We start from the raw sequence: 26,871 nt of genomic DNA, 5'->3' as shown, positions 1-26,871 counted from the left end.
CTCCCTGACATCAGACTATATCACAAAGCTACAGTAATCAAGAGAGTATGGTACTGGCACAAAAACAGAAATATAGATCAATGGAACAGGATAGAAAGCCCAGAGATAAACCCATGCACATATGGTCACCTTATCTTTGATAAAGGAGGCACGTATATACAACGGAGAAAAGACAGCCTCTTCAATAAGTGGTGCTGGGAAAACTGGAGAGCTACATGTAAAAGAATGAAATTAGAACACTCCCTAACACCATACACAAAAATAAACTCAAAATGGATTAAAGACCAAAATGTAAGGCCAGACACTATCAAACTCTTAGAGGAAAACATAGGCAGAACACTCCATGACATAAATCACAGCAAGATCCTTTTTGACCCACCTCCTAGGGAAAGGGAAATAAAAACAAAAATAAACAAATGGGACCTAATGAAACTTCAAAGCTTTTGCACAGCAAAGGAAACCATAAACAAGACAAAAAGACAACCTTCAGACTGGGAGAAAATATTTGTAAACGAAGCAACTGACAAAGGATTAATCTCCAAAATAGACAAGCAGCTCATGATGCTCAATATCAAAAAAACAAACAACCCAATTCAAAACTGGGCAGAAGATCTAAATAGACATTTCTCCAAAGAAAATATACAGATCGCCAGCAAACACATGAAAGGATGCTCAACATCACTAATCATTAGAGAAATGCAAATCAAAACTACAGTGAGGTATCACCTCACACCAGTCAGAATGGCCATCATCAAAAAATCTACAAACAGGGCTTCCCTGGTGGTACAGTGGTTGAGAATCCACCGGCCGATGCAGGGGACACAGGTTTGTGCCCCGGTCCGGGAAGATCCCATATGCCGCGGAGCGGCTGGGCCCATGAGCCATGGCCGCTGAGCCTGCGCGTCCGGAGCCTGTGCTCCACAACAAGAGAGGCCACAACAGTGAGAGGTCCGCATACCGCAAAAAAAAAAAAAAAAAATCTACAAACAATAAATGCTGGAGAGGGTGTGGAGAAAAGGGAACCCTCTTGCACTGTTGGTGGGAACGTAAATTGATACAGCCACTATGGAGAACAGTATGGAGGTTCCTCAAAAAACTAAAAATAGAACTACCATACGACCCAGCAATCCCACTCCTGGGCATATACCCTGAGAAAGCCATAAGTCAAAAAGAGGCATGGGGTCTTCCCTGGTGGCGCAGTGGGTGAGAGTCCACCTGCCGATGCAGGGGACACAGGTTCGTTCCACGGTGTGGGAAGATCCCATGTGCCACGGAGCAGCTAGGCCTGTGAGCCATGGCTACTGAAACTGCACGTCCAGAGCCTGTGCTCCGCAATGGGAGAGGGCACAACAGTGAGAGGCCCGCGTACAGCAAAAAAAAAAAAAAAAAAAAAAAAAACAAACACCAGGCATGTACCACAATGTTCATTGCAGCTCCATTTACCATAGCCAGGACATGGAAGCAACCTAAGTGTCCATCAACAGATGAATGGATAAAGAAGATGTGGCACATATATACAATGGAATATTACTCAGCCATAAAAAGAAACGAATTTGAGTTATTTGTAGTGAGGTGGATGGACCTAGAGTCTGTCATACGGAGTGAAGTAAGTCAGAAAGAGAAAAACAAATACCGTATGCTAACACATATATATGGAATCTAAAAAAAAAAAAAAAAGGGTCATGAAGAACCTAGGGGCAGGATGGGAATAAAGACGCAGACCTACTAGAGAATGGACTTGACACAGGGAGGGGGAAGGGTAAGCTGTGACAAAGTGAGAGAGTGGCACTGACATATATACACTACCAAATGTAAATAGATAGCTAGTGGGAAGCAGCCATATAGCACAGGGAGATTAGCTCAGTGCTCTGTGTCCACCTAGAGCGGTGGGATAGGGAGCGTGGGAGGGAGACACAAGAGGGAGGGGATATGGGGATATATGTATATGTATAACTGATTCATTTTGTTACACAGCAGAAACAAACACACCATTGTAAAGTCATTATACTCCAACAAAGATGTTAAAAGAAAAAAAGCATTCTGTTTGGGAAAAAGGCAGATTGTATGATATCTAAATTGGAATCAGAAGTATCACATTCAAAAATTAAAGAAAACTTTTAGTACTCCAAAATGTATACCAATTGCATTTATTTGGAAGATAGTTTAATTCACTTTAACATTTTACCCAGTCGAAATATTTCCAGTCAGCCAAGTAGGGAATTTTGGGTGGTTGAGAGATTGCATCTATGTCACCTCTCATATTGTACCTCAGGATAACCTAATAGTTGATGAGAAGAAATTTCTCTTTACAGAGTATTCCAGCTAATAATCGATGCGGAAATGATAGAATATCATATTGTAAACTGTAATGAAATGATGCAACTAGGAAATGATCATCAATAATGGCTAACTTCACAAAAAGAGAGACAAGCAGACATTACTTGCCTCCTGTATATAACATCACTATGGAATATTCTTGCCAAAAATCAAACTAGAATTTTATCAATCCTATATATATAAATAATAATTTGCAGAAATTACAGGTGATACAGGAACATATTAAATGACACCAGGAGAGTTACAATCAGAAAACCCAGGCTATGGAAAATCCTACAGGACAAGAAACACAGTTTTGCTTTAACAAATCAATTGAAAGAGGAGGGAGAAGCCATGGATTAACAGACTTACATATCAGACAATTCACTGTGTGGATCTTTTTTGGATCCCAGTTTAAACAAATCACCTGTAATAAAAAAAATTTGTGAAACAATTTGGGGAAATTTGATTTGAAATCACTATCTTGAAGAGATATCTGCATTCCCATGTTCATTGCAGCATTATTCACAGTATCCATCTACATTCAGTTCCATTCTGAATATTTGATATTAAAGCATTTTTATAAACATTGTAGATGTGATAAAGATATTGTCATTATAATTTTTAGAAGCATCCTATCTTTTAGATTTAAGTGCTGAACTGTTTGTGGATGAAATGATTTGATGTTTGCTTCAAATTAATATGGAGGTGAGGATGCTTGAATAATTGTTGAAGGTGGGTGGTAGGTTCAAGGGCATTCATTATACAATTCTTTCTACTTTTGTATGTTTGAAATTTTTCATAAGATAATTAGGTTGTAAAATTGTGTTTAGAGTATAATCTCAATTTTAAATTTGTAATTTAAATGCAGAGAATTAGTTCCCACTTGAGCATACGTCCTCCCCTAACCCCCACTTTCTTACCAATTACTCAATCACCTTAATGTTTTAAATAGTTCTGTAAGTTCTATGTGTACCTATCTCTAAATCAGTTCAATTCTATAGATGGAGAAAAAAAAAAAAAGGCAATACACAGATGACGTTATTGATGGGCCAGTTGCATTCTTATGTTCTGTCCTTCTGGGACCAATACTTTTTGAAATAGTCAGGAATAGAAGACAGATCTGTAGTGAAGAGACCCCTGCTTCTCTGAGAGAAGTTAACAGATCCTTTGGGGATAAGCCTATGATTTTGATCTCATTAGTATTCTGAGCTCCATTCAAGTGTGACTGACAGTCACACAAGTCAATACAGGAGCATTTTGGGAGAGCCAAGATAGAGTTTTTTTCTTATAGATTAGTGCTCCTGTTCTTACAGAGTTCATCAGAAAAACAAATCAGAGCACTTCTGATTCAACAAATGAGTGTAATGAAGCTATATTTCTAAGAAAACTGCATTATTGGGCTAGAAGAGAGATAAAATTCTAAATCGCTTGTACAAATAAAAAATGTTATTGAAGGAAATGCAAATATATTCTAGATGATTATTAACTCTTTCATTTTCACTTTCTTTAATCTTAGGTCGACTCATAGCTACAGACTAAATGCAAGCTTAGAGATTTAGAAAGCAACGAATATTTATATCTTTGATGGTTTTAATCCATCAAGCATACTTCATAAAAAATAGAGTAAAATCAAGACGGAACACCATCAGACCATTAGAAATGGAGTAGAAGAGGGTAGCCAAAGACCTGGAAAAGGATATCAGTCCCATCTAGTATTTTCCTCAGGTTTCATTCCCAATTCCAGAAGAAGTAATAGATGTTTAAAAATTCAGTGGCATCCTTTTATCATGCTACTGAATATAGTTTGAAAGCTTAAGGTGATATGTTTAAAGATTAGAAACAATAAAGAAAAATCCTGCAGGCTTATAATGCAAATGAAACAGGGAAAATTGTAGTAAGATATTTTGGATTTAGAGAAGAATGTGCCAATCACCAAAACTTAATGTGCAATTGCATAAAAATGCTGTTGCAGTGAAATTAGAAATTCAACAGATGGTCTCAAAATAAAATATTTCTGCAGTATATGAGAACAATTGTTCCCTAACTCCTCTCAAATGAAAGTGTGGATAATTAAGTGCAATCTAAATCATCCAATCCAAGTCAATTCATTTTATCAAATCACCCAGGGGAATGAACTCAAGAAAAGGCAACTTTCACTGAAAACACAATTTCTCATTTAATCGATTAGACAATTACTGAGGGATTATTGGAGTTAGAGAGAAGATACAGTTATTGATAAGAAAGAGAAAATACATCCTTTACCCCTGAAGAGCTCCTAGTTGAGAGAAACTGAGAATACACACCTAAGAACTTGAGAATATTGACCATGTAGTCTCCTGATTTTTCATAAATGTTAAAATAAGCAATAAATTCACTATAATAGACTAAATTTGTCAAAGATACCAATGACTTGTAAGAAAAGATTTATAAGATCTGACATGTGGTGAGAGCTGAACTTGGTGTCACCTAGCTTCTTTTTCTGGACTTTTCACCAGGAATAACTTTTGCTTTTAGAAAGCATCTTAAAATGGTTAATTTATAGGCATTTTATTCCTTTCAGCATTGCTCTACCTTGTTCAGTACATTTCTCTAATGGTCTTTATCTATTCAAGGTAACTATACTTTAGCAGCCCACTTCGTGTTCAGCTTTATTATTCTGAGGCATTATGGGCCCCACAGGGACACCATTCTAAGGCACTGTTTCTCAAACTTTAGTGTGCATCAGAATCACAGGAAGGACTTGTTAAAAAATAGGTTGCTAGCCCCACCCTCAGAGTTTCTGAGATGGAGCTACACTCACAGAGTAGGTCTAGGATGCAGCCCAAGAATTTGCATTTCTATTTGGTTGCCAAGTGATATTTATACTACTGGTCGAGGGACCACACTTTGAGAACCACTTTCCTAAGTGATATCTATCTGCTTCTTCTCAGAAGTAAGAGAGGTGAAGTCACAAGAGGAGTTGAGGAAGCCAAAAAAGAGTTTTTTTACTCCCATGAAAATCTCAGGCCTGGCTCTGTCTGTTTCTCCTCTTTCTGGAGGCTTTTGGTATTGAGTGTCTTTTTAAGGTAGACACATGTGCTCATAATGGTATGATGGAAGTCAGGTTATATATTCAGGGAGATGTGCAGGTCACACTCACAGATTAAGGATTAGTTATTTCCAAAATAGATAACAAGATAAAAAGTAGGAACTGAGATGGATCTAGAGATTGTCTTACTGAGTGAAGTAAGTCAGACAGAGAAGGACAAATATATGATATCACTTATATGTGGAATCTTAAAACAATGGTACAAATGAAGCTATTTACAAAACAGAAATAGAGTCATAGATGTAGAAAACAAACTTATGGTTACTAAGGGGGAAAAGGGGGGGATAAATTGGGAGGCTGGGATTGACATATACACACTACTGTATATAAAATAGATAACTAATAAGAACTTACTGTATAGCACAGGGAACTCTACTCAATTCTCTGTAATGACTTATATGGGAATAGAATCTTAAAAAGAGTGGATATATGTATATATATAACTGATTAACTTTGCTGTACAGCAGAAACTAATACAACATGGTAAATCAACTATACTTCAATAAAAATTAATTAAAAAAAAACAGGAACAGAGAATCCATACCATATTAAAGCACATGTAATTAGTGCCTTCTCACTCCAACAAAGGAAAACTTCTACGCGCTAAAAACCCAAGTACTAGAGGGCTGGTAAGTGATCAGAACAGGGACGGATGGCACTTCTTAAAATAATTGTTAGGAGTGTTATCAACTCCAGACGCCAGGTTGCCTTTCCAGGTGATAAAGAATGTGCTTATCGCTGAGAGTAACAAGATTCTTATAAAATGTCAACCTTTAAACTCCTGATTATCCTCATTTTCTTTCATCTCCCACTTTTTTTTGTTGATAATTGAACACAAGTTCTTTAATACAGTGAATTGGGACTTCCCTTGTGGTGCAGTGGTTAGGAATCCGCCTGACAATTCAGGGGACACCGGTTCTAGCCCTGGTCCAGGAAGATCCCACGTGCTGTGGAGCAACTAAGCCCGTGTGCCACAACTACTAAGCCTGCGCTCTAGAGCCCACGAGCTGCAACTACTGAGCCTGCGTGCCACAACTACTGAAGCCTGCGAGCCTACAGCCCCTGCTCTGCAACAAGAGAAGCCACCACAATGAGAAGCCCACGCACCGCAACGAAGAGTAGCCCCCCACTCGCTGCAACTAGAGAAAGCCTGTGTGCAGCAACGAACACCCAACGCAGCCAAAAATAAATAAATTTTTTAAAAAAGAGCTCTGCATATCAATAAAGAAAAGACTAACAATCAAATGACAAAATGGCAGCTCCAACTGTAGCTTGTTTCCTTGAGCAGGTGCCTAGGTCACAAGTCTGTGTCCTGGCTGCAAAGGGTCTTCAGAATTTTGGGCTCTAACTTACATGTTAGGAAGGCAGGAGTTATATCACGGGAACGTTCTTTAATACAGAAAGTCTGTTTAAAAGATGGTAGACGTTCATGACTATGACAAATATCCACTACCATTCTTTTGCACGTTCTATTATAATGGTGGTCACCACCTGGTCAAGGAAATTATGGATGCAAATTTAATTTCCATTTTCAAAAGCCCAGCTACTTAATTACTTAAACATTCAGTTGCTATTTTCAAGACTAAAGTGTCTTCTGTCATTCATTTATTCTTTCAGTTTTTCATAAGCCCCCAAAATATTTACTATGCACATACTATCCACATTGGCACTGTCTTCTAGGTGCTTGGAATACACTAATGAACCATACAGAAAAAAATTTCTGCCCCATGGAGCTTACATTCTAGTGAGATGTCTTCAGTCGTTGTTGGTACTCCACATCCGTTTTCAAACTTTTATTCCAAACAACGACAGGTTAAACGGATGGAGCAAAATAAGTAGTCCAGTGTTTGTCAGCTTTTCTAAGACAGTTCTATTAGTTGGCTTAGTTCCTAGGCACCTGCCTCTTCAAATACATAGCAAAGATATTTTAAAATCTGGTAAAAATATTTTAAAATTTGATATATTAAAAAAAACTGGGAATTCCCTGGCGTTCCAGTAGTTAGGACTCTGAGCTTCCATTGTAGGGGGCCTGGGTCTGATCCCTGGTCAGGGAACTAGAAACCTGCAAGCCGTGTGGCGCAGCCAAAACAAACAAAGAAAAAACCAAAAAGGTGTTTGTTGTTTGGATGCTTACCTCATTGCAAGTGAATAACTGAGATCAGACTACCAGAAATATGTATATTAAATTTGACTATTCAAAAGAGAATAATTAGAGGATTCTTCGCTTGCCAAAAGTTAATAATATTTTAAAAATTCTTTAGAGATGCTGAGAAAAGAGAGCAAAACCTGTATGTGTATTATTTGCAGGTGAGGCCACTGTGTGTTCTATCTGGGACCCAGCTGGGTGTATCTCTATCCCTAAGTCACATGGACATATAGAGTTCTTTTAAAAAATACTTCCAAACCATTATTTCATTTAGCAATTTTCTTTCTTCAGAATGTTTGAAGGCCTTGTTCCATTGCCCGCTAGCTTCTAGTGTTGTTGAACAATGGATGACATTTTGATTCTTAATTCTTTGTGTTTGTCCTGTTTTGTACTCTCTTTGAAAGCTTGAAGATCTTATCTTCGTCTGTGTTATGCTCAAATCTCCTGATCACATGCTTTGTTATAGATCTATTTTTATCTGTTTTGGTGGGCACTTCGTGAACCCATTTAATTTGGTAACTCATTTACTTCAGTTCTGGGAATTTTTCTTAGATTATTTCATTGATGACTTTCATCATTTTCCCACCTTATCTCTCTTTTTGGAGCCATTATTATTTGGATTTTGTACTTCCTGAACTGGTCCCCTCTGCTTTCTAATAGATTTCCTTAACTTCCTCTTCCAAAGCATTTATCAATTTTCTCCCCATTTATACTCTCCCGTTTTCAATTCTAAATGCTCTAAATGTCTCACATGATAGTGGCTTCTCTCAAATGTCTGATAACCAATCCTTGGTTGTCTGCTCATATTTAAGAACAGGACAATACAATGCTGATTGGAAACTCTGAGTGACTGGGTGGGGGGTTTCTCAGCTATAAACGTCTCTATAGAATTATTTGTTTGGGTTAATAGGTGGGGAACCTCCCATGTTAATATCTTCAGATCTTTCATCTTGGGTTGATCAGGTTCCACATAGAAGGATCTTCTAATCTCCTCCTTGGAAGTTGAAAGTCTGGCTGCTGGAATCTGGGAGCCAAGTTGGTAAAGATATCTGGGAGCCTCAGCAACCAATATACAAATGTTCACTTAATCCCCCTACCCTCTAGAGATCTCCTGCTTTACCTTCTGCAGAGAAGTTTGCAGTAAAGCCATTTGATGGCTTAAATAATAAATGACACTAGCAAGGAGAATACTCTTTTTACCTATGAAAAGAGAGGAAAGGCGAAATCCATACCAGGAAATCCCCCAAAGGTGAGGGATTCTTGCTAGCTGATCAAAGAGAATGAGGAGGGGATCATTGATGACTAGCAGAATCTGGCTTATGATAAAAGTGGAAAATCTTGGCTTTTAATTCATCTTTGATGTGAGTGCCATGAACTGAAGGTAATACTTCTTATTAAACTAATTGTTACATAAAATTGTTCCCTTTAGTCCCAAGGGGACAGTTATGGGAAAGAAAGCACAGACTCCTAGCTGCTCTCCTACAGAGCAGGGAGCTACAAGGGAGTCTATTAGCCATTAACCTTGGTTCTAAGGGGAAAATGTTAGGAAGCCAGTCACTCCATCTAGATAGCAACTTGCCCCTTGACTTGATTGGCTCTATTCTCTCTCCTCCTCCTTTTCCTTCTCTGAGCTTTCTAGAATTCTTGCCTTCTGAATGAGAGGCCAAGTTCAAGTCATTCTCCCAAGGGAGCAAACTGTATTGTTTTGGCTGCTTTTTCTTTTGACTGTAAAGGTTTCTTTGGGCATTTCAGGGCTCCCTGATAAAATTGTGTGTGTGTGTTTTCGAGTATAGAGTGGCAGGGTGGGTTTGATATTTTCTGTTCCTAAACAGCATTTAGCACCATGCCTTGCATGTAAGAAGCGTTCATTAAATATATTTCAATATTGATTTATTGATATTAACTTATACTATAGCAACAGTACTATTAATTATCATTGAATTTGTGTTACTGTTTCTCTCTGAGCTTTTTAATAAAGCTTTCTGGCTCTATCTGGCAAGGTCAGCAAAAGCCCAGAAATTACTTACAAATGACACAACTCCAGTTTTTATATTATTTTTGTCTTCCATACATGTCCAGAGTATTATAGAAAATCCATTGGTGGGGAAAATATTCCCCTATTAAAAATGATACATGAAAAGACTGTATTACAGGATAAGAAATATATTCATGTTTAATGCCAAATGACTGATAGATTTAATTCCAGCCTCCCTTTTTTGAGTGTGTACTATACACCTGGCACTATGCTAGGGACACAGTACAGACAGATGCATAGCAGTCCCATCCCTCAAGGAGTGTTTAATCTAATGAGGAAAATAAAGTATATAACAATATGGGCTGTAATAGAAATGAAAAACTTCAGTCAGTCCCTCAAAGGAGTGAGGGAGTCCCCATGACCGAGGGTTTGAGCAGACAGTAATTTCTTCCTCTAAATTAGTTGTATGAGAAGGATGAGAAGAAACTGGCTCTCCTTTTGTCTTAAGATGGGATTATATGCCTTCTCCTTTCCCCAAGATTTCTCTTCAGTTTTACCACTGAGAATCTTTCTACTGGTATGGGGTCTTAAAAGTTCTACTCAGACTTTTCATCTTGATGTTTAGGTCTTTGCTACAAAAAATAGCCATTGGGCCTATATCGCTTAGAACACATTAGATTACAAACAGCAGAATACTCTAATCCTGTTGGTTCCATCAATGATGGTAGTCCTGGGTTCAGAAGCTGTGATCAGAGACTCAAAAACATCACCAAAGCATATCTTTTTCTGCCTATGCTTTCTCCATGTCTGCTTTATTTTCACCTGGCTGGACCTGGTGGTTGGAAGATGGCTGCCCAAAGTCCAGAGGTTCCTTGATTTTTTTTTTTTTCTGTAAAATATGCTGGTGATATTCCTTCACATTTTTTCATTGTTTTTATGCTCCTGGATTTCTTGAGTACGTGCAGAAAGAGGAAGTTGCCTCTGAAGCTCTCGGAATATGGAAAAAAAATAAACAAAAACTTTCCCCGAAGCCCCCAGCATTGGCCCAAATTGTGTCATGCACAGTGCCAACCAGTAACTGTAGCACGGAATGGGACTGTGCTGCTTCATTTAGGTTGGAATTTTGCTCATTTGCTTGGAATGGAACCACATTCTCCAGTAGGCAGCCAGGCCAGGGATGTGATGCTAAGAAAGGGGGTTGGTGTTTACCTAGATAAGGGGTAGTAGATACAGGGAAGGTTACCACAGGATCTGGCCAGGTGCAGGGTGTAGCTGTTGAGAATGTAATGGAAACCCTTACCCCCAAGCTACAATTGCCTTCTTCCGCTGGACAGCTCTGTTTGTAATAAAGTACAGTTGTTGCATGTTTGCAGCTAAGTCTATCTCCTTGTTTCCATGCAAATCTGGGCTCCAATGCCTCCTTCTTGCCAGGTTGTTGCCCTCAAGGCGTTGGCTGCATTTTTCAATTTGTTACTTTGGATATGTCTTCTTTCCTCACACTGTTTCTTCCGCCTGGGGCTTACTGGTCTTTACTGCATTCACTGACCCAAGAGTCAAAACATTGGCTGCTATTGGAGAAAACCTTACTTTGACGTCTGAATAGAATGAAATTGAGGTTTAGTTATTTTGTCGTCTTCTTACTCCGTTTGGGGTTCTTCAGGCCAAGTTCAGTACTTGCGCCAAGACTGCGACTTTGCGACAGAACCTCTCTGGGCTGTCTCTGTAAAATGAAAGGACTGGCTTGATCCATTTACAAGAACTCGTCCTGCTGTGCGATTTGGTGGCCTCTTTTGGGATTCGGATGGGAAGAGAGGATTGTAGTCGTGGACGCTTGAGTGAGTGGAGTGTTTGGGAACCTGAAGCCCACGTTGCTTTGTGTGGTTTGAGGAAGGTTTTGCCTCTTCTGCATTCCGCTCAGCAACGAATTTGACCAACCATACCTACTCCAAAAGCCGACCGAGGTGGCCGGTCTCCTTCCCCACACACGCATCTTCCAAGCCGAGCCCTACGCAGCCTCCCAGGGCCGGAGCCTTCGGGCCAGGCCGAGTGTGGCATCCGGCGTCCAGCGCGGCTTGCTCGGGAACGGAAGCCTTTCAGGGCTCTGCGGCCTCGGGCTGGGTGGCCTGGTCAGCGGATCCAGATGAGCCCGCTGAAGCGTCTCTGCCGCTCCGCTTCGGGGCGGGAAGCCGGAGCAGGACGAGCCCGGGGAGGCGCCACGGTGCCCGCCTACCCTCTCCCGGGGGCCCGACCAGGCGTCCTCCCGGGCGGCCTGGCCCTGCCTCGCTGGGTGTCTGCCCGTGGCTCCCGCCCCTCCCCAGCAGCTCCGACTCCGGCCCGCCTCACCCCACCGCGGGCTTTGTCCGCCAGCCGCGCGCCGGCCCCTCCCCGTTCCCGCAGGCTCCTCCCCGCCCCCTCGGCTGGCCCCACTTCCTCGGCGCAGGCGGCAGGAGCGGGCGGGGGACGAAGGGGTTAATCCGGGGCTCTTCCCGGCGCGGAGGGATCCAGAACCGAGCCGAGCGCGGTGCTGAGGCCGCCTCAGCGAAAAAAATGTCCGCCTGAGGAGACCCACAAGTTCTATCTGGGGGGACCGCCAGCCCGCCCCGGGAGGAAGGGGCGGCCAGGCCTGAGAGCCGCCTCCCCCGCCCGGATCCGAAAGCTCGCGCGGGGGAAAGTGAGACGAACCGCCGGGCCGTGCAAGGGGAAGTCCGAGCCCGCTCTCCCGGCCAAAGTGAACTTTAATCGGGGTGGTTGGATGCGGAGACGGGGCGGCAGGTAATTGCGGGCCGGCAAGCGGGAGGGGGACGCCGTGTTGGGGCTGGGGACTGCGGAGCGGCGCCGCGTCCCTGGCGGAGCGGAGGCGCCCCCGGCCCGCGCCCCAACTCCGCGCCCCTTTGTACAGAGGCGAACTCGGGGTTCCCTCCAAGTTGGGGAGCGGAGTGGGGGCGGAGGTGAAGAGTCGCGGGCGGCCAGGCCCGCGGGCGGCGCGCTCGGCCTGCGCGCCCCGCTCAGCGCTCGTCTGGGGTTCCGGGGCGCGCGGGAGAGCGGGTTCCTCGGCTGCCGAGCCAGGCTCATTGTTAGGCAGGTCCGGGGCCGGCCGGCGGCGGGCAGGGCAGCAAAAGTGGGAGGAGGCCGAGCCGGGGGAGGAGGACGCCGGGCAAGAGCGGGGCTAGTTGTCGGTGTTTCTGTTTTCTTTTTAAAAACGCCCCTCGGACGCGCGGGGGGGGGTGTGCTTTCCGACCCCCGGGGCCCGCGGGGGACATCCGGGCGGCGGCGGCGGCCGCAGACGCGGGCCTGCGAGCGGCGCGTTCCCTGCAACTTGTCAGTTCTATTGTTGCCGAGCCAGAGAGTCACTTCGCTACTCTCCTCGCCGCCGCTCCGCTCGCTGGATGCCCAATCGCCCCTCATCCCCGCCCCTCGAGACCCCCGCCCCGGCCGGGCCCCGCGCGTCCGGCACCCCGCGACTGCGCGGGGTAGGGGGCGCCGGGGAGGGGGCAGGGACGGGCTCGGAAACTTGCGGGAGAGGCGGCGAGTTGCGGGAGCCGCCGCGTAGCTCCCGGGCCGGGCCGAGAAACGCGTGGATTCACGGACCCGGCGCGGGCACCGGGCTGTCCTGCCCCCTGCCCGCGCGGCGGTGGGAAACGAGTAGGATATTGGAAGGCAGCCCGGCGTTTTTCCTCTTCTTCTACGCCCCTCTCCATTCCCGTACACACTTTGGGCCTCGGTGGTCTCTCGCTGAGCCTCTTTCCTCTGTCTTAGGACCTGCTAGAAGTGGCCGAAGATGAATCCCCAGCAGCAGCGCATGGCTGCTATAGGGACCGATAAGGAGCTGAGCGACCTGCTGGACTTCAGTGCGGTATGAGAGCTTTCTGCGGCATCTTGGGGTTCCGCTGAGGTTTACAGAAAAAGAAAGAAAGGGGGGAGAGCGACGTGGAGCCTAAGCAGCGTGAACTCCATCTGCTCTGAGCAGTAGTTCTCAGGGCTGGAGTCCAGCTCCCCCAAGTTGGACACCTGAACTTTGATGTAATGTCTAGACTTGCAGATTTAAAACTTTAATGCCAGAGGGGTCATTTGATTTAGCCAGTTAAAAGGAGAACAGCGTAATCTTGAGCTTTGGTTGAGTCATCCTCTGACCCTGATGATTATTAGGGATTTTGAACTTCATATGAAAAAAAATTGTTTTTTCTTCAACACTCCTAACCATTTCCCTTTTCAAGATGTATAGTTTATGGTACCTGAAAGATGTCAGTTACAGGAAAGCTAGTGAAGGGCTAGGATTCCCAGCCTTTTGGGTTGAACCATTTTAATATAAATATATATGTACTTATACATGTGTATATGTGTGTGAACATATGCATATACAAGAAGTACATATGTGTATGTACATTTAAAATTTTCTTAACATGGGAAATAATTGAGTGACTTAAAAATATCAGCTGGCCCCACTGCCCTTATTTCTAATGCGTTGAATTCCTTTATTAACTGCTGGTACAAAGCGAAGATCATTGACAGAAACTTACCACTTAAACTTAATAATCTTAGAATCTCTCATGTAACTGACTGGGTTTTCAGAACAGAAGATAGCCAGTATTTCCAAATAGTGTGAGGAAATAATATCACTAAATGTATTTGCTTTTCTGGGTATGAATGTATATATCCAATTTTATTTTAACTTCCCTCTGAAATACAGCAACTAATTGATGACTCTTGGTGGACTTTTGTTTGCAAGGAATCTAGAAGAATTTCACAACTAACAGATGCGTTTGGATTATTTTGCAGATGTTTTCCCCACCTGTTAATAGTGGGAAAACCAGACCAACGACACTGGGAAGCAGTCAGTTCAGCGGATCAGGTAAGATCATGTCTAAAATCAGAAACTCATATTTTGGTGTTGTGATGTCTAGTTAAAACTATAAACAAAAACAAACAAGCCCCAAATGTGGGCTGTTCCTTTAAGGATCCATTGACATTTCTTCAAGAATTTCAGTGTGAATTTAAAATTTGTTCTCTTTTCTCTGAATTTTTAAATTGAAAATTATCTTGTTTGAGTGCAAGGGATTATAGCATGCCTCTGTATTTAGAAAAGTACCAGAAGAAAATGCTCTTTGGTCCATGTGTAGTATTTTTTTTTAAATTGTTTATTTAAATATTTGTATTTTAAAAATTTTCTAAATTTTAGCCCATTAATGTTATTAAGCTTTTGGATTCTAAAGAATTGGTAAAATAATGTTATTTAAAATATGTATATGAAAAGTGGAATTGAGTCAAGCAGTAATTAGTAACACATTTTAAAAGATGGCTATTCCTTTTGGAAGTCTTCAGGAAATTAACAATTTTGTGCACAGTTATTTGAAATGTTACAAATAAATGAATAGAAAGTTAGATGTACTTTCAAATAACACAGATGATTGAATTCTGTCCTACGTTCATGTTACATTAGGATGTTTAGAGTAAGTTAAATTAGATTCCTAGTTCTACACTAGTGCTTTCGTCCTCAAATTTACTTTCTGTATATTTATAACTACTCTACTCCATTATTAACATTTATCCCATATTTCTTAAGTGTGCATTTTTGGTTTTTCTTACTTAGTTATACTCATGATTTTTAAAAAATAGATGTTCCAGAAGCAAGGTCCATTCTAGTGTACAAAAGCTATCATTTTCTGTTTAACTTAGATTTATTCCTTAGTGCTGGAAGAGGTAAAAAAAAACCAAAAACAAAAGCCAAGACAGCAACATAAGAAAACCAGCTGTCAAATCTCTAGGCTGAAACTCAGTAATTCCTCTTTGACCGGTGCTTTTTTATTTCCCCTAGTAAAATGATAGTTGACTTCTTAAGATACTGTGGGACCAAAACATCAGAAAAGAAGGTTAATTTCATAACCAATTTAACTCTTTATACCACTTTACGTTAAAACAAGTTTCTATTTAAAAATCATACACTACCTTAATTTACTAAAATTCATTTTTAATGATGAAATTACAACTTAAGGGGAAAATATAGCATGTTGTTTAACATCTCAAATAAAAACATTTTGAATTTTAAATATCCTAAAGACTAATATTATCCTTAATCAAAAGGATATCATAAAATGTCAGCCAAACCCCAGCTCTTCTCCCACCTCTATCCATTTATTGGTAGTGGTTTGAAAATCATCGCTTTTTTGGGTTGAGGAGAGAAAATTATTAGTTAATATAGAAGAAGGCTGTATTCTCTTTCTTTACTACTGTTTTGAGTACATGTCAATTTTTGCAACTGATACATTCTCAGGAACTTTCAAATTTTCTTTGTCTAATACATAGTAGATGCTTAGTATATTTCATTAAATGAATAGTGATATTGCTGTTTCAGACTGTTAGCTCTGACTTGAATTGTAGAAAATATATTTAACTGACATTCATTGATATCAAGGACATGAACTTCAGAAACTGGCTCTTAGAAACACTTTCTGTTTTTAGAATAAGGGCAACTATATATTTTTTACTTTTTAAAATTAAGGTATGATATATGTAGTCTAAAATTTAAAAAAAGTTCAGTGAACTCTAGCATGACATTGGAACAGTTGTGGGTCCTTCTTTCTGTAGCATGCATTATACAAAGAAAAAAATTATTTTTCTACATTGTAGAAGTGTTCATAATATTTGATTCTTTAGAGCAGGAAATTTTTAGCTTTAAAACTGTTAGGTTTTTTTATCTGTTGAAAATTTGAACTTAAATATTTATCTTTATCTATGTGGTTTGTTTTAAATTTCAGGAAAAAATTGTAATTAAAAAAAGCTATGACCTCTAATAATCAGTGAATGGATTTAGCTTTGGGGGGAAGGGAAAATAGCAAAGCAGTCATTTTATATGAAAGTATACTGGTAGATATGGTCCTATAGCCATTTCTTATCTTAAAGGAAATGTCTAAAAGAGGTTGGTATGGCAATATTGTTTTATTTGTATATTTTATTGACACTTTAATAATCTTCTGATCTCATGTTAAAGGATATGTAATATGTCCTAATGCCTGATTATTTGCAGTGTATAAGGAGCTAAAGATCTGACTTTCCTTCTGAAGAGGTGACTTAAAGATTAGACTTACCTTGTTTTTGAAGTAACATTTGCAAAATCCCAAGCCTTTTGCCTCATGAAAACTACAGTTGTGTGTATAATTTTCTTTATTGATTGTCCTTTTTGAGGATGACTTAATTTCAGTGTATATGCTATAGTACGTGATGTTATTTTTAAATCTTATTCCTAAAGCGATATATAACTTGTAAGATAGCCGACACTTCATCAAAAGTCTCAAAGGAAAAGGCTAATATGTATTTTCTGTTACTTATTTGTCTTGAGGAATTTTTATAGTCATATTTTTTCATCAGGGGTGTTAATTTTCTTTGCATTATGATACAACTGTGAATTTGTCTGTTTGGTATGATAGAAGCTGTGAGGTATTCTTATGGTGACCTTGAGACAGGGGTTTCTCTCTGTGGGAGTTAAAGGTGAGGCACTTTTGTAGGACAGTGTATAGGAGGAAAGCTTGTTGAAAGGATTGACAAAGTGGAAATAGTTCTGGTGTTTAAATCCACTGTCCCCTCCAGCTTCAGGGATTGAGTATGGAGAACTAAATTGTGATATTGGATTTAATTTTTCGTAGTTTAAATGTTTATATGATATCTGAAAAATTTCCTTTGTTAGTTTTTGAATCCAAGTAACAAGAGATGATGGAAGGGAGTGGGATAAATTTGTTTAGTAAGCCATCTATATATATTGAGTCTGTCTCTTATATTTCTATCTAGAGAGTTATTTTAACAAGCAAGTAAAGCTTTTACTTTTCCTTGTTCAAATCAGACTTTTGTAACACTATAGATTTCTTCTTGCTCAAGATTTTTGGAAAGAATTATAAGAACTATTTTCTAGCTCTTAATTTTTAAAAGGAGTACAGTTTTTCATTTGGGAGGTATTTTCATATGCACATTTGGGATTTTTGAAAATATTGAATTTTCAAAAAATTTTATGGGAGGCCAGAAAAATGAATTCTCATTAAATTACTCTTCAATATTTTTTAAATTAAACTTTTTGTTTTGAGATAATGGTAGATTCATATGCAGTTGTAAGAAACAATACAGAGATCCCACTTTTACTTTAACGTGTTTCCTGCAACAGTAACATCTTGTAAAACTGTGGTACAATTTCACAACTAGGTTATTGACAGTGTTATACTCAAGATACAGAAACAGTTCCATCATCACAAGGATTCCTGGTGTTTCCCTATTATAACTGTATCTACTTCTCAAGTAATTTTTTAAAAAAAGGGAATGATTAGTAAACACCTACTCACTCAATTAAAATGGAGTAAGCTTTTCAAATTGCTAAAGCATTATTTGAAATATCAAGGAAGAGAACACCAAAATTTTACCAATGTGTTTTTTAACTGAAGTGTAATATAAGTAGGAATGGTAATTTTAAATAGAGGGGAAACTAGATTTAGCTTTTTCACTTAAAGTATTGTAAAGTTATGAGTAGGATGTGTTTCATATGTGTACCTATCAGTGTTGAAGTTTGTTAACTATAGTGTATAGTAATATATACTCAAATTTAGTACTGTTATTTGGGTAACTGAACCATATTAGACATTTACTTCTGGTGAGCTGTAGTGATGAATTAGAGTAACTGCAGAGTCAGCAGGCATGTGAGGAAAAATATAATATTTTAGGATAAATATGGTCTACTGTTAAGTGGCTCATTTAATGTAAAAGTTAAGTAGCAAAGGTGTCTTTTAGAGAAAACCTGTATATGAAAATACATTCTTGGAAAACAAAAATTAGAGACAAGATTATAACCATGAGTATTGTGTGCTTTTTGGAGTAGTTCCTATAGTGCTCTTTTAAGTAGTCATGGCTTAGAATGGATTTGAAAACCAGTTTGATTAGGTCACAGTATTTTAGAGACTTGTTTATTATATACAGTGAGCCATACCTTTAATTAATTATTATTTCCATCTGTTTTCGTTAACAATTTAAACATTTAAAATCATTTTCTTGGATAAGAAGATAAAGATGAAGATACTCAACTTTAAATATAAACACAATTGTTTTCACATTTTAGATTTAATGGGCCTATTTATGATAATCTCTTATTAAAGCCAAATAGTCTTTTTTTGTTCTTGAACAGTTGATACTCACGTCTGGAATGTCACTGCCTGCTTAGTGTTGTCAAAGACTTGGATAACTCTTGCCACAAGAGAGTAAAATAACACTATTAGAAAAGGTCTCCTGGGGAAAAAAAAGGAGTTTCTGGACAGTGTGTGGGATATCTTTTTAAAAAAAGTATTTAATAGGACTGCTTTTGGGTATTGCTTGAATATGTTTTTTTGGATGGGAATGTTGAAATTACAAATCTAATGCTTTTGTGCTTAGGGAATAAAATGAAAAGAAGACAGACATTTAAATATATTAGTTCAAAAGACTTTCTGCTTTGTTAAATAGTTGAGCCATATTTATTTTAGATTTATCAGTTAACCACATATTTATTTAGTATTTACTTTGTGCTGGTTGCTATTCTACTAGCTTTTGGGAAGGTGGCAAATGGAGAAGGACATAGACCAAAAAAAGTGGAGGCATTTCATTATCTAGACAGGAAGATAAAATGTAAAAATGTGAGGTAAACTTCTATAACATAAAAAATGTCAACAACTGCACATTAATATAGGTTAAATTGAGTCCATAAGAGTAAGAATGTGCTGAGGAGTGAGGGAACTGGCTTAAGGAAAACTCAAAAATGTTGAATTTAAAGTTGACTTTTAAAGGAGATATGAAAAATGAATTAGGGAAGAGAAGAACTATTCTCCCAGTTGTGGAATAGCATGAAAAGAGACCCGGAAATGGAAGGCTTACTCCGAGGGCCTGTATGTACACAGTTCAGGGAAAGAGAAACTGATTTTCATTGATTATCACTCCTGCACTCCTTGAGTAGCTCATATTTTATATACTGTTATCTGGAGCCAGACTGCATGGGTTCAAATCTAATCATTGCCATTTATTAGCTGGTGACCTTGGGTATGTATCTTAACCTCTCTGTGCTTTTATTTCTTAATCTGTAAAATAGGACTAATAATACTAGCCATCCTCATAGAGTCGTTATGAATGTTAACTGAGTTAATACAAGTAAAGCTCCAGGAACAGTATCTGGCACAGAGTGAACTGTGGTGGAGTGAATTGTTAGTGGTGAGGCAATAGAATAAGGAAAGCATTTACTTATTCAGGAGGCTATTGTGCTAATCTAGGGATGAGCTGGTGAAGGTTTGGACTTGGTATTAGTATAGGCAGTAGGAAGGGAAAATAGGAAGTAAGAAGGAAAAATACCAGAAGAAAAGGATTGACAGAATTTGAAGGACTGATTTCTATAGGTAAGAGAAATTACTTTTGCAGTTCTGGCATAATTGGAGGGTAGTAGTGCTGGAGAAAAAAAAATATATAAAGATGCTGGTATGTTTTGAGCATTTTAAATTTCACATGACTTGGGACTCTTGGCTAACTTGGGGATTTATAAGAGAAGAGTGCTGCAAGATGAGTTAAAATTTTTGGTTAAAAAAACTCTTTTCTGCCTGTAAAATTAATACATAATCATCATTGAAAAGAAAATTGGAGAACAGAAAAAGCAACAAGGGAAAAAAGACACCGGTTATTTTACTATACAGAGAAAATTGTTACATTTTGATTTATTTCCTTTTAGTCTTTTTTTCCTGTTCTATGTTTGCAAAGTTGAGAGCTTACTGATAGTTTCATTTCAAGTCCTGCTTTTTTATTTCACTTGATGTTATGAGCATTTTCTCATGTTCTTAAAGGTTCTTCATAAGCTCTATTTAAAATTATTGTATGGTATTATTACATGGGATGAATATAGCATAACTTATCAAATCAGTTATCTTACTGCTTGACGTTTAGAGATTTTGTTCGTTGATTTGCGTTTTGTTACTATAAAAAATATGATAGTGAATACCTTTTTGTACATGCATATATTTTTATCTATACTTCAATTTCCTTTGGATAGGAGATGTAGATTTGGGTTTTTGTTTCTACAAGTTATAATTAAAACTAAGTGAGTGAATGAATACCCTTAGGGAAATGAATTCAGAGGGAGATAAATGATCAGGTCAAGAATTGATGTTAATGGTGGAGTTAGATGTATAGAATTAGCGACTTTGGTTGATTATTTAATGTAAAAATACAAATTTTTATTAGTTTATGGATGGAGTGTTTGATGACATTTGGTGCAGATTTGTATTTGTATGTACTTTGGTTGTCTGTTGACTGGAGGGAATTCCTGTCATTCTTTGGCCTGTGCTTATTGAAATGGAGTGGAATCTAGTTGGAGTCTATCAGTGAGAGAGCCCTTGAATTCTTGACTTTTTATAAGAGAGGTAGTATAGTGCAGTGGGAAGAATTGGGTTCAGGAGCCAGATGACTAGATTGGAACAGTGCTTTGCAACTTATTAGCTGGGTGGCCCTAGGCAAGTCATTTAAATGATCTCAGCATACTTTTTTCCTTTATGAAGAGTGGATAGTAATGCTTACCTTCAGAATCCTTATGAGGATCAAATAAGATTATCTTTATATATTGCCTGCTACACTGTAGATTCAAAAATTGTAGCTGCCTATGGCACCCTCTTAAGTAATACTAATGTAATATTATTATTAATAGTAATAATTATAACCAGTATTATAGCCAATGTTTATTGAACTATTATCATATGCTAGGTGCTTTGCTAAGCTATTTATAGGCATTACCTCATTTTACTTTAGATAAAATGATGTGATGTTTTATGGCGGTGGGGAGGGTGAGGAAATGCCCCCCAAGGGCAACATGTCAGAGTTGCTTTCTAGTGCCAAAATCAGGCTGAAGAATAGTTTTGAGAGGTCATTAGGTACCTAATAACCTTACCTTTATTTTTTGTAGCTCATTTCTTCTTAATACTGTTATTTTGTGGACTACATATTGTATAGTGCAGAATGATAAACAGAAATGTGTACACCTTTTGAAAACCCTCTTTCATGTTTAGGCATCGCCACTTGGATGTAGGGTTTTCTTTATATTGCTCTCTATCTGCTTGAAAATTTTCCTTTCTAGAATGAAGTGTAGTATAAATAAATAAATAAAATAAAAATGATGTGACCTAGGATAGAATAGCTGGGAGACAGGTTGGAGAGAATGAGTCTCTAGGGTAGAGCTTCTCCACTTTTTTCTTAATGGCAGGGAAGGAGCATAAACTCCCCTGGTAGCCTGAAGCAACACATTTTAAGTGAGCAGAAGAAATCTTATCTTAAAAACCTTCATGTGCATTTTACTTTCTACTCCCTAACACAAACATATTTGTTGTAATAGAAATATGTTTTAATTAATCATTAAGTAAAACTGAAGTTCTAGGAAGATGCATTGAGTTTCGCTTATGACATTGCCTTCCTCCTGTTTTCCTTTGTATCTTTGGGGGTAGAGGCCAAGGTGGAGTGGGATGCAGTCCTATACTATCCTTTCTTCAGTGAGAAGACCAGCCTTAGAGTGTATTTTCTTTGGCTGTCTTTATCCTGGATCTTTTCTTGCTCCTACAAAAATCGATAAAAAGGGAATGTTACATTGGGGGAGGGGGATTGTTTTGGTAGGGAGCAAATTGTTATTCCGTAAGCTGAAGCACAGAGAAATTTGTTGGTAATATATATAACTGTCATTTGAACTTCTGTTTTCTTTTTCTGTCCAGATCATCCTGTGATTTTTTCACATACCCCTGACTTGTATGTTTTTATAGGGAGAGCTTTGATTTTTTTTGTTCCATGTTTAAAATGTGCTCTCATGTGTTCCAGGTTAAAAATGTGCTCTCATAAAGACCATGGTGAGTCATCCAAGCTACTATAAGCTGATTGGGGACTTAAAGATCACACAGAAATGAAAACAGATTAGCGATTGGTTACTAATTTTTATTGCATTGGACAGTGACTCAGGGATGAAACCTTCAAAATAAAATAAAAAAACAATTTGAGATAAGGCACAGGACAGAAAATACTACCTTTTTTAAAAAAAAACCCCACTACTATACCTTGTTTTTGGTTATTAAAAATGAAGAAAGCTGGCCCAAGATGTCATTTTCTCAGATCTGTTTTAGATGTTATGAAAGTGCCTGAATTTGAACTGAGGGAATACTCTGAATTTGAAAAATTATTCCAGTTACTCAAAGGAAGTCTTTCTGGCATTAGCCTCCCTCAAAAGTTGTTCACTTGTTTTCTTTTGGTGGTTTTGCCAGTGAGCCATTGTGAGGCTTTAAAATGAGCAGGATCAACTCATGATGACCCTTCCGCCACTTCACTGGTGGTTAATGTAGAGAACACACGTTGAGCTTAATCTGATCACACAACTCTAATCAATGAGCATATGTGCTGCTGCTCTCAGCAAGAGTTGTGAGTTAGTGGTGGGACACCATGGGGATCCCTGCTTGGAGGGAATTACAGTCATCCAGCCTCTCTGTTCTGAGGCGTATGTTGTTTTGAGATGGTTGGGAATAAAAAAAAGGGTTTACTATGCTACTGGAGAGGAAAAAATGCTAGGCTCACTTTGAACTTATGGCAGAAACATGATTTGGCCACAAGTTAGTTTAGAGAATCTAAGTTTATATGGGCATTCATAAACAAGGGATGAAAATCATTGAGTTCTCCTGAGTTAGGAGGTCCTGTTAGATTTTTGCTATTTGGAAACCCTACTGTATCCAGCTGACTTTGACATACTTAGGTTTTGGAAAATGTTTTTCAGTGTTGGTCCCAATTTGGAATAAAGTTAAAGGGGGAAGATGATGCATGTTGAATCTCTTGCTGGCAACATACAGGCAGCTTGAATTGATTATGCTTTTCCAACTAGGCAAGTAATTAGATCCACTTTAAGACTTTATTAAATATCCTAAGTGTCTCTTATTTAAGCATCAGCTAGTTCTTTTTTTTTTTTTTTGCGGTACGCGGGCCTCTCACTGCTGTGGCCTCTCCCGTTGCAGAGCACAGGCTCCGGACGCGCAGGCTCAGCGGCCACAGCTCACGGGCCCAGCCGCTCCGCGGCATGTGGGATCCTCCCGGACCGGGGCACGAACCCGCGTCCCCTGCATCGGGAGGCAGACTCCCAACCACTGCGCCACCAGGGAAGCCCCAGCTAGTTCTTTTTATTTTAGGTGATAGCACAGTTTATTTATGATATGTCAAGACCACCTTTTTACTTGCCAAAGGTCCACAATCACTGATCTGCCATTTTAAAATCGGAAAAGATATGAATCAAATTTTTTCCTTTAAATTCAGCATAAATTATTTTAGTGGCAAGATTCGATCTTATCTGAAGGGAGGCCATTGACATTTCTTATTTTTCTAGTTACTGTATGATTACCAGGTGCTGGGGGTGATTTGTATGGTATGGTTTGTATACTGTATTTCTTTTCTAAAATCTGAAAAATGGAATTCTAAAACCCACCCGGCCCCATGGAGTTCCAAAAAGGTGTTATAGACCTCCCCTTCTGTGTGTCTGTGTGTGTGTGTGTGTGTGTGTGTGTGTGTGTGTGAATCTCCCTCACCCCCTCCCCACTGTTGTTGTTTTCAACTCAAAATAAGAATTTCTCTTTTGGACTAAAAGTCTAGGCTAGAGACAATTATTTTAAATACAGAAAAAAATTGTGGTGGACTTGTTAATATAAAGGAAGTTCTTGGAATACAGTATAAGCTTTTCGGACTGAGCTTTGTGGTTTGAGAAGTTTGCCCTATACATTGTTTTAGGAAGTCAGTTTTCATTTTGAGGAGGTATAAGCTTTTCATCTTTTGGGCCAAGGAGTGTAGTGATATTTCCCTGGTAATTTTGCATGGAAAATTTCAGGATGCTAACAGATATATTTACATAAATACATAATACCAAGTAAGAAATAATTATGTATATATACATATATAAAAAATCAGCAGCATGTTATTACCTCCAAGATAAAGCCTCAGCCTTGACTCTTATCCAAATTTAACTGTGTGAGAGCAAACAGCAGAAAATCCTACAAGTCATATTCATGAAGAAAAGGAGGAGCTAAGATTTGGTTTCATAGAGGACAGACAACAAAACCAGTCTTTGGTAATTTTATTCTCTACTTTTATATTGGTTAAAAGTTTTCATAGGTTAGTAGCATGATGTTTATTCCTGCAGTATATTCATTAAAGGTATCTTCATTAAAAACAAATTGTGATTCTAATGAGCGTATGAAATTTTCCTCAGGAGCCTGTCATCAGCTCAGTCCCATTACTGTTTAATATAACTATGAAAGTAGCAATGAAGTGAGTGTGTAATAAACTAGTCTTTGTGTATCTGTTTTGAGAGGCAGGTCAATTGACTATACTGACTTTTCTGGTTCCCTTGCAGACCTGTTCCCTGTAGCATTACCAGTGTTACTGTCTGAAGAATCATTATATGATATTGAATAATTAAATCCACATAAAGTTTGTAGAGGTTTGAGATTCCCTGCTGTGGGAACACAGAACAGGCCATACAGCCAGGGTCTGTCTTGCCTTCATACTTTATATAACATCTCTTGTCAAACTTCAGAGTATTGCCAGAGTGGGTAGACTCTGAGACTTGCTGAACAAGTTGTAGAGCAGTGGGACTTTGCCCAGTGAATGATTGGGGGAATGGGAGGAGTCTTATTATTTTAAAAAAATCAATAATGATAAATGTACTTCATAAATATTTAGTCATTCACTATTTAACTCATAATTCTTGTAGGAAGTTGGTAATTGTTCATTTTACAGAGGAAATAGAGAAATCAACAGTGATACACATTTGCCTGTGGTTTCTTATTGCCCCTCAGAAGTAGCAAACTGATCAGTCATAGTTGCACCTGCACTGATACCAATCTACACCAGAGTACGGTTTGTCATGAGGAGGAATTTAATATCTCCAGAAGTCTTTACAATTTTTTGTTGTAACTGGAGGCTTAAATGGTGCCATGCTGATAATCTCCAAAAGAAAGTGCTTCAAGATTTATTTATTGTTAAAAAGAAAACAATAATCAAAAGCCTCCATAAAATAAAACTTTTCTTATTGGTATTACAAGATATTAGATATAGACAACTACAGTCCGAAATGTCTTTAGGAGAGTATAATTCTTTTTGTGTGTGGTCTTCTTTTATTGTTTAGCTGTCATCAGACTTTGTGCCTTGGGAGGAAGATGAAATTTGATAGTTGTAAGATATTGGAATATTCACAGCTATTATTTAGTTGAGGCCATAGGAAAGAATGGTTGTTTCATAGTGTGGAAAATTCATTATTTTCACTTCCCCCTTTTCAAAGATTTAGTGTTTGTTTAGTTATAAAGGCAAGTAAAAGCAGATGGAAAATAGTTATTCCAAGGGTAGTTTAAAAGTGTTATTAAACATATAGAAGAGGTTTTAATGGAAGTTGTTAAAATTTAATTTTGGCAACAGACTTTTCAGTGCAGTAAAATGAAAAGATTTAAAGAGGGTGCTGATTAGTCCATTGTGTATTATTTATTTAAAGTAGACTGGGCTTTCATTTTGTTGAAGAGCATCAGTAGGCGTTTGAGAGAACACACTAATGCGCTGTTGTTTTTTTATTGGTCTGTGTAGAATGGTTTGTTTAAGGTGGTGGAGAACAGAGAGAGACACATTGTGGTATGCTGGAAAGAGGAGGAGTTTGGAGTCACAAAGTTTTGATTCATTGTTGGCTTTATCATTTACCAGATTTGTGATCCTACGGCAGTATGTTAACTTCTCTGAGTCTATCTCATGTCTAAAATGAGGAGAATAAAAATACTGCCTAAGGGGTTGTGAAAGTCATGAAATTAAATAATTTTTAAGGAAATTATTTCTAAAATGTGGAGGTTTGTGATTCTGTACGAATATTAGTTGTCTTATGTTAGGTGGCATAGCAACTCTTGAAGGGATTCCAAGTTCACAAGTTGTGGAATGAATGACTATTCATGCAAAACTCATACATTTCCAACAGTCAATCTCAGAATTCTTCAGATGAGTTCTTTCTCTTTTTGGTTAGATGAGGGAAGTTAACGCAATAAAGTAAACTCTGTTAATTATATCTCAAACCATAGAGCCCCCAAATTAGTACCTTTGAGTCCTATATTCTCAGCTTAGTTTTATTTTTTATTTTTATTTATTTTTAAAATATTTATTTATTTGGCTGCATCGGGTCTTAGTGGCAGCATGGGGGATCTTTCGTTGTGGTGGGCGGGCTCTTCGTTGTGGCTCACAGACTTCTCTCTAGTTGTGGCACATAGGCTCTAGAGCGCAGGCTTAGTTGCGGCGCGCAGGCTTAGTTGCCCCGCGGCATGTGGG

General features: G+C 38.8%; 1 protein-coding gene across 9 annotated transcripts in view; it reads left to right on the top strand.

The window, feature by feature from the left end:
* Positions 1–11,946: 11,946 nt before the first annotated feature.
* Positions 11,947–26,871, top strand: part of TCF12 (transcription factor 12) — a 380,655-nt gene continuing 365,730 nt past the window's right edge. For 8 of the 9 annotated variants that reach the window (XM_022579593.3, XM_022579585.2, XM_022579581.2 and 5 more), the window contains exons 1-3: positions 12,189–12,300; positions 13,285–13,381; positions 14,305–14,377. In XM_022579593.3, coding sequence (XP_022435301.1) covers positions 13,307–13,381; positions 14,305–14,377 — 148 coding nt within the window. In that variant the 5' untranslated portion in view covers positions 12,189–12,300; positions 13,285–13,306. Of the gene's footprint in view, positions 12,301–13,284; positions 13,382–14,304; positions 14,378–26,871 lie in introns of all 9 variants that reach the window. The other variant, XM_089907165.1, reaches the window with a different exon arrangement.

The sequence above is a fragment of the Delphinapterus leucas genome, chromosome 2 (genome assembly GCF_059928025.1).
Source record: "Delphinapterus leucas isolate spDelLeu-1000000601 "Yukka" chromosome 2, BTC_Dleu_Yukka2, whole genome shotgun sequence".
In the NCBI taxonomy this organism is placed as follows: domain Eukaryota; kingdom Metazoa; phylum Chordata; class Mammalia; order Artiodactyla; family Monodontidae; genus Delphinapterus; species Delphinapterus leucas.
This window is presented reverse-complemented; position numbering and strand designations above follow the sequence as displayed.